The 17,124-nt window shown below is 35.5% G+C and overlaps 1 protein-coding gene across 5 annotated transcripts in view; it reads right to left on the bottom strand.

The window, feature by feature from the left end:
- LOC109727238 (cell division control protein 2 homolog) overlaps window positions 1-17,124 on the bottom strand; it is a 40,645-nt gene that overhangs the window by 22,010 nt on the left and 1,511 nt on the right. For all 5 annotated transcript variants that reach the window (XM_020257263.1, XM_020257264.1, XM_020257260.1 and 2 more), the window contains 4 exons: window positions 14,997-15,117; window positions 13,995-14,168; window positions 13,489-13,652; window positions 13,280-13,367 (listed from right to left, as the gene is read on the bottom strand). In XM_020257263.1, coding sequence (XP_020112852.1) covers window positions 13,280-13,367; window positions 13,489-13,652; window positions 13,995-14,168; window positions 14,997-15,117 — 547 coding nt within the window. The remainder of the gene's footprint in view (window positions 1-13,279; window positions 13,368-13,488; window positions 13,653-13,994; window positions 14,169-14,996; window positions 15,118-17,124) is intronic.

Below are 17,124 nucleotides of genomic sequence, written 5' to 3'. Positions count from 1 at the left end.
AAAAAGGATATCTTAGATAAATAATTATCTTCCAAACCCATAGAAACAAGGTTTGTTCTTTACATTTCATTTAAGAATCTGACCTGATAAGCTATTTTAATTCGTTTGCACTTTTTTAAGGTTTAGGCTCATAGCGCCTGCTTTCCGACCGCTTTATAGCGGCCGCTTTAGTGGGCCCTATACCGCTAAAGAGGCCACTATGAACCCGATCGGCTATATACCACTTTACATATCATAATGTAGCAGTAGCACATAAAATCCGCTATAGCAGCCGCTATAGCGAGCTTAGCGGCCGCTATTTAAAACACTGATATGCCCCCCTCATTTCTTTTCCCCACACCAATTCTCACTTTTTCTCACTTTGTCTCTCTTTACCCGAGAAACAAGAAGTAAATAAAGAGGCGAAGAAACTGTTCCTTAGACTAGGGGCTGTTTGGTTTGACGTAAAACTGTGAAAAAAAAATTTCGGTGGAAAATAATTTTCGGTGGAAAAAAAGTTTTACGTAGTTTAGTGTTTGGTTTGTAGGAAAAGAAAAATAGTTTTTCATAATGGTTGTTTGGTTGAAAGAAAAAGAAAAATAGATGAAAACCTATTTAATATATTTTTTATTATATATATTATTATTATATAATAATTAACATACTATAGAAGTTTTATATATTACGAATATATAATACATTATACAAATAATATTAAAATTTATATAAAAAATATTTATATAATAATATTTCTATATAAAAATAAATGAATATATAATAAATAAATATATATTTATAACTAATATATATATATATATATATATATATATAAATAATGAGAGGGAGGTCGACCTCCCTCTCATGCGGTCCACGAGGCCGAAGTGGCCTCGTGGACCGTGCGCGCCCGCTGCTCCTCTCCGCGCCAAATGCCGCGCCATTTCCATCTTGCTTTTCATTTTCCGCGGACGGCACGCGGAAAACAAAAACTCGATTTTTTCCGAGAAATCTGTAAAACAACTTTTCCAAAAAAAACTTTACGGACAACCAAACAAGGGAACAAAAAATTTTTCTTCGAAGGGGTTTTACAAGGATCCAAACACACCCTAGGTGTAAAACCTTATACATTACTACATATGAGTTAGACTTTAAATCTAGGCTGAACTACAGCAAACCCCCCTATAAAATATCAGAGTTTCCACTTTACCACCTGTATTTTGAAAACCTATATTTTTGCCTCCTTAAAATTTAAAGTTGTAGCACTTAACTCAGCACTATTACAATTTTGTTATTATTTCGTACATAAATTGTGTGGTACAACTAGGTAATTACTAATATACTCTTAGAAACGATGAAAAAAGAAAAGTAAATAAGTTTCTCAGTTGGCCCATACAATCTATGCACGGTATTATAGTAATGAAAGTGTAACAGTGTTGAGCTAAGTGCTACAACTCTAAATTTCAAAAGAGTAAAAATATAGGTTTTTAAAAGACGGGGCGTAGTGCACCGAACTTCTACAAATTATGAAGTTCTAGTGGAAAGTAACCTAAAAAGCTATTTGAATAGTTTCAGCGAGGTTCGGAGTATTAGAGTGTTTTCGGCGCAAACCAAACGCAAAAAATGAACTTTGGAAGGTCGAATCTGCCAAAGCTGCAGACTTTGTATTGTGTACGAATACTAGAATTGGATACCGAAACACAATACAAATAGGAGAGAAACTAGTTCTCAAGTCCTTAGGAACTCAACCTAAGTACCGGTAATGATTTAGTACCGATACCGGTGTTTGGAACGACGCAAGGCACAAAGGCCTTCTAAAGCCTAGGCGCGAGGCGCATCGCGAGACGCGTGCCTGAAGAAGGTGAGGCACACATCTAATAAAATAAAACACTCTTAACAAGCCTAATTTAAATAAATATTTTATGTTAAAAAAATTCAAAATAGCCATACAAAAATAAAATAACCATAAAAAAGTAAAAAATCATATGCATAAATGGTCTCAAATTTAAAAGAAAAAATTATGTTTCAACTTTCAACTTAAAAGTGCTTGTTGCTGCTTATTGCTTCTTGTTTCTTGCTTTTTATCACTGCTGCTTATTGCCATTAGGGAGTGGAAGAGAGAACGACTAAGAGAAAAGGAAAAGAAAGCGTTCAAATTAGGAATTTTTTTTCAATTCCTTAACATTTTAAAATATATTGAAAAATCCCAAAATCCGAAAACCCAAACCCTAAACACATTAAACGTAAATATCACGAGGCGCGTCTAAGGCGCCGCTCCACTCCCTAAGGCGTTGAGACCCGCACCTCGTGCCTAGGCGCTGAGGTGCACCTTTTCAATCATTGGCTTGGCCTGGCTTGTGCTGGGCCAAATAGTGTGGTGGTCCAAAAGGGAGGTGCTTAGCATTTGAGTGGTACACTAATAGGCCCCAATTAATAGCGTTTTGTAGCCCAATCGTAGAAGCTCCGAAATTGAAGCTTCTGCAGTAGAAAAAAGGCAAGTCACTCTTTCCTATTAATGAACTTATGAAATATGACCAGAATACCCTAAACAATAATAAAAAGTCAGCTCTGTGCAAAGTAAACATTTCCTTTTGTTCAAAACAATCTCTCTCTCTCTCTCATGTTAATTTTACTGAACTTTTGTTGGTAAAAGTGCATGGAGAACTCTTCTATCTACAAGCTATGAAGCACGGATACTTTAAATATCATGTAGTATCCTTATCAGATGCGTATCGAACACCGATACCCACCCGATACATGCCCGATACGTATCAAATAGGGGAATGAAGTATCAGACATTTAAAAAAAATAAAAAAATATCGGATACTACTCGGATTTGGGAGGGATACAGAGAAGATATAGCTAGTGTTTGAAAAGACGCAAGGCACAAAAAGGCGCAAAGGCCTTATGAAGCTTAGGCGCACGCCTCAAGAAGGTGAGGCACATATCTAATAAAAATAAAACACTCTTAACAAACCTATTTTAAATGAATGTTTTATGTTAAAAAAATTTTAAATAGCTATAAAAAAATAAAATAACCATAAAAATGTAAAGAAATCGCATGCATAAATGTTCTCGGCCTAAAAGTAAAAAAAATATGTTTCAACTTTCAGCTTAAAAGTACTTGCTGCTGCTTCTTTCTTCTTACCGCTGCTACTTATTGCCATTGGGGGGGAAGAGAGAACAATGAAGAGAAAAGGGAAAAAATCGTTCAATTAGAAATTTTTTTAAAAAAAATTCTTAACATTTTAGGATATATTGAAGAAACTGAAAACCTAAAAACCCAAACCCTAGATATATTAAGCATAAATATCACGAGGCGTGTCTGAGGCATGCGCCTCACTCCCTGAGGCACTAAGACTCGCACCTCATGCCTAGGCGTTGAGGCGCGCCTTTTCAAGCATTGTCCAGTACTGATTCGTTGAGTACCAGAATCTAGTAGAAAACCTAAAAATTCAATGTTCGAGTTCTGAGGAACTGAAGTTGGAGTATCGAAACTAAAGGCCCGTGTTCCGGTATGCAAATTCGTATACCGGTACGTAGTGCTGCGGAATGCCAGTTTTGACTGGTTGTAAATAGTGGAATGTGGGGGATTTGTTGCAATTGTTGCAACACTCTATCAACCATTTTCCTCTATTTGGACAGAAGAGGAAACTCTTCTCTTCTCTCCCTCTCACACTTTTCTCCTCTCTCTCACTCTAGATCATCTCCAATACTTGCAGATTTGTGGAAATAAAACTTCAAGGAGCTTCTTGAAGTGGAGGGCCTTTTTCTTGAGCAAGGAATGGGAAAGCTTGTGGTTAAGGTGAGATTTTAGGATTTTAAAGTAAGGATTTTTTATTTAAACCTTGTAAATAGATTTTTATCAAAAGCTAGGCTAATTTAGCCTACAAATTGTAGATATTAACAAATAAAAATGGATTTTGCTATGATTTTGGAAAACCCTATGTTAAAAGAGGATTTTTGAATTTGAAGGATTTAAAAATTATTTGACCCTTTGAAACCCTAATTAGGAGGTTATGAAATCATGTGAGACAGCTTGATTTCATGAAATTTTGTGGTTCGAATAAGATAACGAACCATTTTTATTGTTGTAGGGCAAGGGAAGTTTGGAACTAAGCTAGTAGCTCAAGAAAGGCCCAATTGCAAGTGTTTACATGCAATTGAGAGTGTTTTGAGGTGGGTTGTGTTTTACCGAAGTGATTAGGTCACTTCCCCATTAAAAGAATAAAATTTAATTTTTACTTGATACATGTAATGGTAGGTTAATTGGTAAATATGAATATAGGAATCATATGTTGCTAGATTAAATTAACTACTACTAGACAAGAATTATAAGCGTGTGAGACATATAGGTATGTATATATGTCTACATATGGGCAGATAAGATCGGTTGATTTTCTCTAGAGGCATTAGAAAACTCAACGAGTGAACACCAGAGAACATAGTGCCAATGAACATAGGACGAGAACAAGGTGACACTCGAACAATGATGTCATGGAACCTATATAGGTTGATAACGTAGGGTGTAAATGTTGGACCATTGATACCATGAAAGAGGAAATTCCAAAATCTCTAAACCTATGGCCGGGGGTATGCAGAATGCCACCTAATGCCAAGGTTGATATGTACCTAATCCTATGGTCGGGGGTGTACAGGGATGTAATGGGGATGTCATCTAATGCCAAGGTGAAGGAGCAACTTCACTACTTATGGACTGATGGCCGGGGGTGGGTGACATTCTCGCCACCTAATGCCAAGATAAAGAGGCGATTTCACTAGTGTATGTGACCGTAGGTCAAGTACGGGCATTTGTAGCCTTTGAGCATTATGCATGTGACTAAAGATTACAAGGGCCAAACAAGCTCAATTAGCAGCTGCTCATGGTGGTCACTCCCCCAAGGCTTGGTCATCCAAAGGTGTAACCATGCGACTGTGCTCGCTTTGCTATTTGAGTGTCGATTGGGTGATGCATGCAATGCACGACCTCAAGTGATGGCTGCATAGCACGACTTGATGGGGTGATGGATGCTGGACACGACCCATGAAGTGCGGCGCAAGCTAGGGCCCTACTCTATGTAGGTCCTCGAGAGATTGGGTGAACAGTTATATTTGGACATCATAAAGTAAACTTGATGTATCGTTGAAAGTTGAGACATGATTTCTACTTCTTGTAGCATATGTGAGAATAGTTCTTATGCATGTTGATGAACCTTTCAATTCCAAGTAGCATGGGTATCCGTCGACTGAGAGCTAAAGGGTGTGTGCGAGGGTGGCCAAAGGGCTAAGTCATAGTTAATGGTGGGATAAACCTAAAGTTTGGACATCAAGAATTGGGTAATGAAATAGTGAGTAAAACATAGTTTATATCACAAGGTAGATTTCATTATCGCATATGTATTGAGGCATAAGCATAGTTAATTCCTTTGCATATAGTAGATGTTTATATGCTTAGTTTATTACTTGTTATATATCTATTATGCTTATGTTGCCTCCTTTGAACCTGGAGGTTTGAGCTCTTCCCTTGGGTGACCGCACTCACTGGGAACTATGTTTATAGTTCTCACCCCCATGTTTTTCAGGTTCATTCGCGGGCAACTCGACGGTGTGAGGAAAGAGCATACAACCATAGTTAAGAGGCCCTTTCGTGTTAGTGTTCATGTTAGAAGTGCAATTTTGGGAATCATTTGTATAAAAGGAAATGAAAAATGTAACCAGTATTTTGGGTTGTATTTGGATGAAAAACAATGTAATATAAATGTAATGAATGAGAATGGATGTGATAGTATATTTTACTTTATGTTAGTTGGTATTCTCCTTATACAATCCTTGTATTCTATTCTTGTTTAGAATGCGAGATGTATACAGGTTGTGACGCCTTGGGCAGATGGGAAAAACTGTCCATTCGGCAGGTCTAGTGCTCGCGCCTGTGCGGAACTTCCACCTATTTGGGAAAAGGGTGGCGGGGCGTGATACGAGGATAAAGTGTAAAAGCAGATATTTACTGTAGTACACTGAACTTTAGCAAATTGCGAAGTTCGAGTGTTAGAATAGTAATTGGAACTATTCCACAACTTTTAAAGGATTGCCGAGAGGTTTTCAGCAAGTTACTGGAGCGAACAAGTGGCCGGAAGAGCAAAACTGCAACGAAGCGGCAAAATTCAGTACTCTGCACTGAGTACCGGTACCAGCATGCATGGGTACCGGTACCCAGCACAGCAGCTGCGTGGCAGTGAGACTGTTTTAGTCTTTTCACTTCTTAAGCTTATCTTAAACACCCCTGCTCAACTCCCTGCTGATGTTTATCCTGCTTGCGCTCAGAGAAACCAGGTTTGAGCTCTTCTCTTTCTCTCTCTAGGGTTTTGGAGCTATGGTGATGTGGAAGCAGTGATTTGAGCTTGTTTCTATCTCTTTCTTAATGCTTGCTGGTTGGAAGGCTTGGAGTAGCCCTTGAAGCGTGGAAAGAGGTGTCTTGGCAGTATTTCTTCAACCCTAAAATAGGGATTTGCTGAGGGGGATCTGTAGAAAGGTATACTATCCAATCTTTCCTTAGTTTGATGCTAAAGTAGTAAAGTTGAGTTGTTCTTGACTTTTGATGACCAGCTGGTTTGAGGGTGATTATAGCAGCTATAGAAACAAGTTTTGTTGTGTTTCTTCCACTCGAAACCAGGGGAAAAGCTCAATTGGAGCTGTGGGAAGGTATACTACCTAGTAACTCCTTAGTTGAATGAATTAGTTGTAGTTTTAAAGCAGTTTTAATAATAGCTCGCAGCAGGTTCGCAGCGGACCATTTGATCTTGTTTGGCTGAGTTTTGGGAGCTTTCAAAGGTTGGATTTGGTATTCCAACCTGAGCCGAAGTGGGGATTCAAGCCTTAGCACTATACTAGGGTGCTTGGAGGCTGCAGATTGTCTTCGCTTGCGGGGTTGATAAGAGGCGTCGACTACTTGGTGGATTTGACCTTACCAAAATGGGTGAATTCCCTCTATGTCTACTTTGACATTACAATATTGGAATCCTTACATATTCGTGTTAAGTATATCTTGAATGGGATTATGCTTGCATATCCATGTGAATATATGTTTGGATGGCTTGAGGCATGTACAACATGCATATTATGTTGGATTAAAGGAAACCTCTATGCAGTAGAGCAGGAATTATGAGATTGACTTAGCATGTATAGATCGCTTGCTTATTTAGCATGTATTATATGATAGTAGCATACTTGTGTAGACAAGTGAAATAGTGCATCATTCAATAGTAATTGGATGTAAAGTTGTGGAGATGATACTTAGTGTAGATGAACGACTAAGTAAATGAGGTCATATTGCTCTCACTTTTTGAGTTAAACTATGTATAGAGTATCTTATATGATGTTGTGCATACTCGGGTTAGCCAGTTGGTTATCGTTTTCACATGATAAACATAGCATGAATTTCATGTTCTTATATATATGTTCTAGTTAAGTAACTAGAATTGGGCATTACGACATAATATGAATGTTATAATATGGAATATGATCTAGTTAAATAACTAGAATTGGATATGATGATATACTTGTATAGTCAAGTAAAAGTACTTGCATAATACTTGTTTACTCCAGGTAGTGGAGGTTTATGTAGAATCATAGAATATGTGCCATGAGTTATATGAACACTAGAATGAGTCATTGAGTATGACCTTAGTAAACCACTTTTCTTATGTATAAGGAGTAGTGAGAGGACTATATATGAGTATACGGGTATAGCCCGTTAGAATCATCGATATAATGTAAACTATGTACTTGTTTAAGTCATACTATCTATTAGTAGAAACATGTCACCAAGTAGTTGATAGTGGATTATGACTTAGTGTTAAATTGTCGACCTTGTGTCGAGTTAAGATTCCATGTTAGAGATATGGTGAGATTGTGAACCTTATGCTATGAATTACGCTTGCTTGCCAATGTGCTCATTCGCACATGTTTGTAAGGGTCGCACCCCACAAGCCGGCACTCCGGAGTTGGCCTACGCGACATATTGCTCGCTGATGTACGAGACTGAACGCCGAAGTTGATTGCCGTGGGGAGTGTATACTATCACAGGGCCATTAGGCACGGCACGAGCCGGGACTTTACCTTGTGTAAGTCTCCTGTTAATTGGGTTATGGTAAGCGACTTTAACCTTAGATGGACATAATAGTAAAGATACTTTATGTCATTAATCGAATAAACCTAGTAATGAACATACTAGGAGGTTGACATCTCTGTTAATTAGTAGTATAGTGACAGTACGTTTACACTCTTGCTAGTGTAGGAAAATAGCTACATGATGTCATTAGCTAGTGAAATTATGATGATATTCTGCATATAGCATGACATATAGCTGATTAAACTGATAATTAACATGACATATAGAACTTGTTACGATAAACTAGTATATCAGACATGTTAGAAAACATATCTTGTGAAGCATGCTATGGTTGAATTATTTCATTTACTTGTTGCATTTACTTTGCTTACTTATTGTTGTTTACTCATGCCTCAGTTGACTTAGTGGTGTATTTCGCCACTCTAGGCGGCTTACCCATTGGAAACTATTGTTTAATAGTACTCACGCCCTTTTGTTGGTTGTTTTTGTGCAGAGCCTTCTACAGCGGAAAAGGCTAGGGTTCCTGGCTAGGGGTCAGCGACTAGCTAGAGCCTTCTCGATGTTAAATAGATGAAACCATACCAGCTTTTCTAGTTGAGTTCAGTGTTGTATAGTGGGACTATGTAGAATGTATTTTGTACTTTGCTTCTAAGCTGTATTAAGGTCTTGTATTTGTATAAGCTTATAAACTTTTAAGTTTTTGCTTTGATTATCTGATTAGAATATTATACTTTTGCTATATTGTTTGTAGACACCTGGTGTACACTTGAGGTTGTGGTGTACACAGCGGGTCTGTGCACGTAACTGGTAAGCTTCCGCTAAAGTCCAGGGCGTGACATTTACAAAGACAAAGAGGGTTTCTGTATTTTAGCCTTAAATATAACATAATTCTTTAAGGCTTCAATTCAATCTAATAAGCTCATTGTGTTGATACGTAGGCATCATGGACACTAACACGGGACACGACACGACTCGGACACGACGTCTCGGCAGTTTTTAAAAAATTAGAACACGAACATGACATGAGCACCGCTAATAAAAAATAATATTATTAATATAATAATATAATTTATTATATATAAAATATTAATTTGATAAAAATATTATTATATTTCTCATACGAATGAAAGTTAGTAAAATTTTTATTGATAGTTCAAATATTTTAAGAAAAGAAATTCTCCACTATACATAATTTATTTATATTGTCCAAAAAAAATTATACGCATTCATCAAAAAGCTAAAATATTTATCATCTTACATTCTATATGCTTAAAATAAGTAAAATAAAAATATGTATATATATTTTTTAATTATATATGTTATGAATCGGCACTGAATGTGCGTCCAAAAAGTGTCCACATCAAACACGAGTCCGACACGGACACGCACATGTCCGACATGGACACGCGAAACTTATAGAAGTATCCGTGATACACAGATTGATACTTGTATCTATTGGATCAGCCTACAATTTTAAAGACTTGTTGGAACTAATTGTAAATAGATAAGACAATCTTTGCTGAACCAAACTATAAGTAAATTGTTGGGCCTAACTGTAAATAAGTTGTAACTTTCCGATTACAACTCTCACTTTGAAATATAAAGCAAGGATTTAAGTGCCGTGGCGCGGGAGCGTGCCGAAAACTTGCCGGCACGGTACGGCACAGTGCATGCCGAGCCATGCCGGTCACAAAAAATGTGTACCGACACATAATGGCATCAAATATTTATTTTCTTTAGCAATAAATTATGCCAATTATTTATTATGTATTTTTATCAAATCTTTTGAACTGTATTGAGAAAATTACTTACTAATTTCTAGAATAAAAGATTTTGAATTGTGTCATCGGCACGGAGACTGCATCATGCAGAAATCTTGCTGGCACGATATCACACGGTGGATACAGTCCGTGCCGATGGGCACTTTTATCCTTGATATAAGTATCATTGAATTCGGTTTAATGTGTTAAATGTGATTTTTCTAGTCCAGTAGGCAAAAGGAACCTCTACAATAAATATAAGTTGAAATATATAATATAATATAATATAATATAATATAATATATATACATATATATTCAACAGATAGATGTAATAAATATATTGATTTGCTAAGGCCCCATAAAAAGAGAGGTATAAACTTGACTACCAAAAGCTTCATAGTAAGGTAGATAGAAGCTCTCTGATAGTAGTTTGATCTTACGTTTTGTCTCATAGCTATATTTTGAGCATGATCATTAATTTGTTTCTTTTAAATGTTAGTTATTTCTCCTACATGATTTTTGGATCCTTAGTTTAGCATGCTTGACATTATTATTTGTAGAATTGGCATTTTTATGAGATACGCATGCTTATTGTACAGTAATGGTGCTAATATACTTTATGAATTACCCTTCTATCACGAGTCTACTTATTATCGCACTTATTTATGCTAAAAGTAACTGACAAGATCCTTCATTGGTGATCTTGAATATAAATATGTGACCACAGCTTGCAAAATATGGTATTAGCTATAGACGCCTTATGTGGTAGCTCCCCTATCGTGCCTTCCGGAGTGTGTTTGTGAATGTGATAATTGGGCAACCAGTCCCGGCTGTCTACAACATGGCAATTGAAAAACTAGTCCCAACTTCGTCCCCAGTGTCGCAATTGGGTAACCAGTCCCAACTCTGTCTACAATACAAGCTTAAGCCGGTTCTTGAGATCAATGATTTAAAACCCAATTTGACCCGACCAGTTTGACTGGTCTGACTACCCAATCTATAAAGAGATTCAGTTCAACCCTTTGAACCAAATAAGTCAAAAAACAACTTTGAACCATTCAAACTGGTAGTTCAATCATCAAATGAGTAAACAAGTCCAATTTTAATGAAACCAGCCGGATTTTATGACCAAGTCATACTAAAATCCAACGGCTTAACATTAACTTATCTAATTTTATTTTCTATTAACACAGATTAGACTTATCAAAAGTGAAACTTAAAAACATATCTATTTAATTTGGTATAGACATCAGTATTTTATAATTAAGTATGATAGTAAAAAAAAATAATATATGCATATTTTTCCATATAATAAAATTAAATATAATAATTAAATATTAATGGCATCACACTGACGTCACTAGTTGACACTGACATCACTAGTTCAACCAGTGGTCCAATGACTAACCCTTGACCCACTAACATTTCTAGGTCACTTTTCCACCCGATTTTTAAAACATTTCTCGAAATGGCCAGATAATGATTAGCTCAAGTCAAAATAATTGTCAATATACACTTGATGCATAAGAACTTTGATCATGTAACTAAAGTTCAGATTCCTTCATTGTACTTGAGGCATAATGGTAATTATAGTTCTATCCATTACTTTCTATTCATATCTTGCTTAATTTTTTCTCTTGTAAAGAAATAGTTGTTTCCTATATATTATGCCTCCTATTGGACCTACTGGTAGTGTTTTGTTGGGGAATAAAGAGGGAATAACCCCTTGTGCTCCTTGTTCAAACAACAAACAAACAAAAAAAACTTACACCCTTCTTAAGGGGTTATCCTATTGGGGAATTTTTGTTCCACTCCAATTCCTCTATTTATTTCTCTACTAATTAGCACTAAAATATTAATAATTAATGAATTATATATTAATTTACTTACTAATTAACTAGATAAATAATTAACTACTTGATTTATTAAATTAATACATTTAATTAACTATTTGAATAATTAATTTATTATTTATAATTAATTACTTAATTAAAAAATTATTTATATAGGTAGTTTATGCAATAACTAATATTTATATTGATTAACCAATTAATATTTTGACGTAGACGTCACAAACACGGACGTGGGACACAGGACACAGCACTATTCGGACACGGCAACTCAGCAAAATTTAAAATTAGGACACGGACACAACATGGATACTACTAATAAAATATAATATTATTAATATAATAATATAAAAAATATTATTATATATAAAATATTAGTTTTGGTAAAATTGTTAAATTTCTCATACGAATGAAAGTTAATAAAATTTTCATTAATAATTCATACATTTTAAGGAAAGACATTAATCAAAAAGCCAAAATATGTCTCATCTTACATTATATATGCATAGAAAAATAAAATTAAAATAAAAATAAAAATATTTTTTTAATGGGATGCATAATGGACTTGTGTCGACCGTGCGTCTATGGCATGCCCGCGTGAGATACGAGTGCGATATGGAGACGCGCGTGTCCAACATAGATACATGCATGTCCAACACAGACACGCGAGGCTTATAGAAGTGTCCATAATACATATATTTTGACTAATCCATTCATATTATTAACTAATTATATAACTAACTAGTTGATAAGTCAACTTATTTTTGTAGTTAGTTAATCAACTAATTGTACTTCTCCATTATCTTATATAATATTTGCAGTTAATTAATTTATTAAAGTACCATTTAGTTAATATTTTTTATGTTAATTAATTAGGTAAAATATTCTTATTTTAAAACTATAATTACTTTTATTCCCGTTTTTCCAATCTAACCATCCAAAAGCTATTTTTCTTTATTTCTAGAAATAACCAATTCTCATCCAAACGTAAGGTTCGTCCAGTTCATGTTTATCCCAGTATTTGTACCTACACCAAGAATAACCAAGAACAGTTTATTCTAGAACCAATCGATACCACTGTATACGCCCTTCTCAACAGCTATACCCACAAGAAAACTTTACAAACTCTCAACCTATTGTTGTTATTTCATTTTTAGATCCTATCATAGGCGGGCGCGGGATGTAAGATACCACGTAGATTTTGGCAAACTAAATAAGATACTCGAGTTTTGTTTAAACTCATTTTAGTTAAAAATGTAGCATATGTATTAGAAAACAATATAATGTAATTAAAACAGTTTGGTGGAATTTAAAAATTATCAAGAATTTGTGCTTTTAAAGATAAATTTAATGTTAATTATTATCAACTGTATTACAATCTTAAAATAGTACTTCATAAATTCTAAAATTTGTTGGACGTATTATAGTGTTTGGTGCCTTGCATGAACAGGAGAAACTCTGTTCCATGCCTGGTTTTCCTTCTGTGTTGGGGTATGACTCGTAGTCTATATGGTTGAGAAGTAAATAAACAACACAACATGGCAAAGAACATAAAGAAGTCAGTACCTTCGGTGGCCACTTTGGAAAAGCAGACTTGAAGTCAGGCAATGAAGAAACCCCTGGCCAAATTTCTTCGTTCGGAGTACCCAATACTCTTTAAGGATGTACATGCAAAAAGGAAGTTGCAATAGTAAAAGCATCAGGTGCCTGCAGAAACATAGTAAAACCATATTTTCAAAAAAAAAAAAATCAATGCTAATTTCTTAAAAGAATACCTGAAAATCCTGAACAGTTCATCAATTTCAGAATCACCAGGGAATAATGGTCGTTGATTTACCATTTCAGCAAAAATGCAACCAACAGACCACACATCAACAGGAGTTGAATATTGTCTGGCTCCTAAGAGAATTTCCGGTGCCCTGTACCATAGAGTCACCACCTGGACGAAAAGTATATATAAAATAAAAAAATGGTATAGTAGTCTAGATGAAAAACATAATCTACAATGTAGAAGAACTATAGGGTGCTTGATTTCCCAATTTGTGCAACAAGAATTTAGTGATGCTCTTAATAGCTGGAGAATTAACTAGACAGTGAGGATCGTCGATGAAAGTTATACAGTTCATTTACTCTGTTATCATTCAATATGTTAGCAACTTTCAATATCTAGGACTATCGGAATTCGAAAATGCATCTAGAAAACAAAATGTTCCTGTCAGATCCAGACTACAATTCTAAACTACAAGAAAGATACAGCAGTTGTTCAAAATCATAATAGCACCTCATGAGTGAATGTGCGGACTGGAATACCAAATGCCCTAGCTAGACCAAAGTCCGCAAGCTTAAGGGCATTAGTGCGTCGATCTATCAGTAAATTCTGTGGTTTCAAGTCTCTGTGAAGAACCCTGTGGGAATGGCAGTACGCAATGCCTCGAAGAATCTGGTAAAGAAACTTCTGCAGAGAGAAAGATGTAAGATATCAACCCAGATATATGCAAAAATTACTTGTCTATAACGACACCAGAGTTGATTCACTTTATTAGGATGAATTTGATTCTCCAATCTAGAAGGTAAATAAAGCAAAATGGCACTATAGGGTAATAGATTTTGGGCATCTAGATTTTTCATATGTTGTCTGATGCTACTAGCTGTACACCACAGATGCTGTATTCAACATAATTAACCTTTGATTGTTCCGGCGACTGAGCATGATTTTTCAGTGGTGAAGGTTATGGAAGAGGATAGAGAAGATCGTGATAAACCATTATCAAACGTCTACAGCTGATTACTGTTACTAGCAAATGAGTAACACAAACAAAGTCTAACACCATGAAACCAAAGAGAGCAGGTGATATTTTTTTTTCTTCTTTTGCTTGTATTTTATGCAAACAAACAGAGATTAATCTTCTCTAAGATAGACGAAGAGCAATTACTTAATGTCATTTTTACCAACCAAAGAAATATAAATAAAGCACAAACGTTGATCAAAAGGCAATATTAACCACATTCCCGGATAAGCACTGTAATAGCACATAAGTAAGATGAGGAATAATTTGTGAAAGAGTAATTAAAAAAAAACTCCGCGTAGAAAAATGTCTTTTGTGCTTTACCCTCATTTGGACTATTCAACGCCATAAAATGGTGTGAACAGATATTCAGTGCACTGAGAGCTATATTCTGAAGAGCATTACTGTAACTTTGTAACAAAGCACTATCATTAAGAACATTACTTTCTCAATGAATTTATATAAAAAATCTAAACAGCATAAGGAAAAAGGCTCACTTTTACTAATCGTGGATCTTTAGCAAGATCTGGGCAAGTATCCATGTGCTTCTTCAAATCCAGGTCAAGATACTCAAAAACTAAATAAATCCGCTTTTCACAGTGCACAACATCTTGCAATCTGCTAGAAGAAAATGAGTTGAACTGCTTAGACAGTGATAACTAAGACTACTGCAGCAATTAAGGCTTGAAGATATGCGATACTCATCCCTTGTCAACTGGCTCAGCATCTACTGAATTAAGCAAGCAAGGAGAACGTAACAGTCCAAAGTATAAAGGAAGTTCCTACAAAAGTGAATTTGATTGCATACATTCTATTGCTAGGCCTATTACTGCAACAGAAGGATTTTATAGGAGCGAGGGAGCATTCAGAACAGTGAAGGGTGTCATTCCAACCGGAAGTTCCCTATATGAGACACCTAGACAAGGCGCAGAAGAGATTGTAGCAAAGTTTCAACATTAAGCAACCATCAATGTTTACTTCCTGTGTAAGAATATTGTAAGAGTCGCATGCCCAATGTCTCCACGTTCGAAAAAAAACATCCATATATCACACCTCAATTCAATCTAGGAAGGAAATTAATATTGAGATAAGGTAGAAGTTTTAGCCAAGCGTAAACCATCACACATGTAAAATAGTTAAATATATATTATTAGAAGAGCAATTCACACTCGAAAGGGAGGAGGTTTGCTTTGTCATGTGCATTAGCATCTGATGTCACAAAGAATCTCTTGTTAGGAATAGCCTATTTTCATACCAAGTACATAATCACAAAAAGTAAACCAACTAGTAAACCATTAGATGAGGTTCATAAAATGCAACATATATCATCCAAGTCTGACACATTAAACATAAAATCTAATGGAATATAAGACATATATCAGAGGTAGCAAGCTTTAACAGGTTTAGATGCCAAATCGTACATTATAACATACCCATATAGTTGTGGCTGCCTAACTGATTCGGCTTAGATCAGACAATCAGTAGAATTCAGCAGCTTAGATCAGACTACAGGCATTTTATGTAGAACCTTAGGACAATATAGTCTTCCTAGAACAGGCACAGTTGCAGTAATATGCTAAAAGTCACAATTTACTTTGGAGAATGGATGGCAAAGAACCAGAAATACCATTTGGAGGCAAGAAGTGTAACAAAGAATGAGGATTAGTACAAAAACTAAATGAATGTCTCAAAACCTATATTGGGTATAAGGAAATTCGAGTTTCAAATTTTCAATACATGTCCCAAATTTAAACTACTCTACGGTCACAAGAAGTAGAGAAAAGATAAGGGAATCAAGAAATGGAGCAAATGTTCATCCAGCTCTATTTACTAATGTTCATCCAGCTCTATTTACTAACTGTACTTTCCTGTTTATCACACAATAGTTAAATCAAAATAAACTGAAATTCTCCCATTATATTCTAGACAATGAGATATTACACCAAGAACAAAAAAGTATTGTAGAAAATCATATTAACCAGTGATTCTTGAGAGTTTATTTGGCAGGGGAAAATAGTTCTTCAACACGTAGATTTCAATATGACTTCTGTGAACATATACGCACTTGCCTAAGGGCTAAGGCATACTATTTAACATTTCTCTTCATGTTTTATAATGTAGATTGACTGTGATGGACAACAAACGAATACATGACCTACTACGAACAATTAGTAATGAAGAATTTAATGCACTAATTTCCTATCGGAAATAGTTCTATTTGTCAATTTATAAGCAAACTTGGACTCTCAGAGGGGCCTATATGCTGAGAAGCCCCCCATCAAAATTCCAGAAGGAAAGAGATGCATTAGTTTGTTGCATTATTATTGACTTGTGCGTAGGTACGTAGCTTACTACAACTTTTTAATTATTAAGAGTGTTATGCACAAATTTCATATTAGAGTGAGACTCTTGTGCAACCAATTATTCCCCATATTTGTCTTATTCCCCATATTTGTCTATTTCTGGGCAATCTAGACCCCAAAGTGCACCAACAAACTAAGGCACTCATATAGTGGCTAGATGATAGGCAGTCCCCCATCTAGAACCCAACAGGAAGGATACTACTTTATTGGCTCTGCTCTAAATTAAGATATTCTGAAGTATACCAGTAACATTCACAAAACA

The sequence above is a fragment of the Ananas comosus genome, linkage group 22, assembly GCF_001540865.1.
Source record: "Ananas comosus cultivar F153 linkage group 22, ASM154086v1, whole genome shotgun sequence".
Lineage (NCBI taxonomy): Eukaryota > Viridiplantae > Streptophyta > Magnoliopsida > Poales > Bromeliaceae > Ananas > Ananas comosus.
The sequence above is the reverse complement of the archived record's forward strand: the minus strand, read 5'-3'. Positions and strand labels throughout refer to the sequence as shown.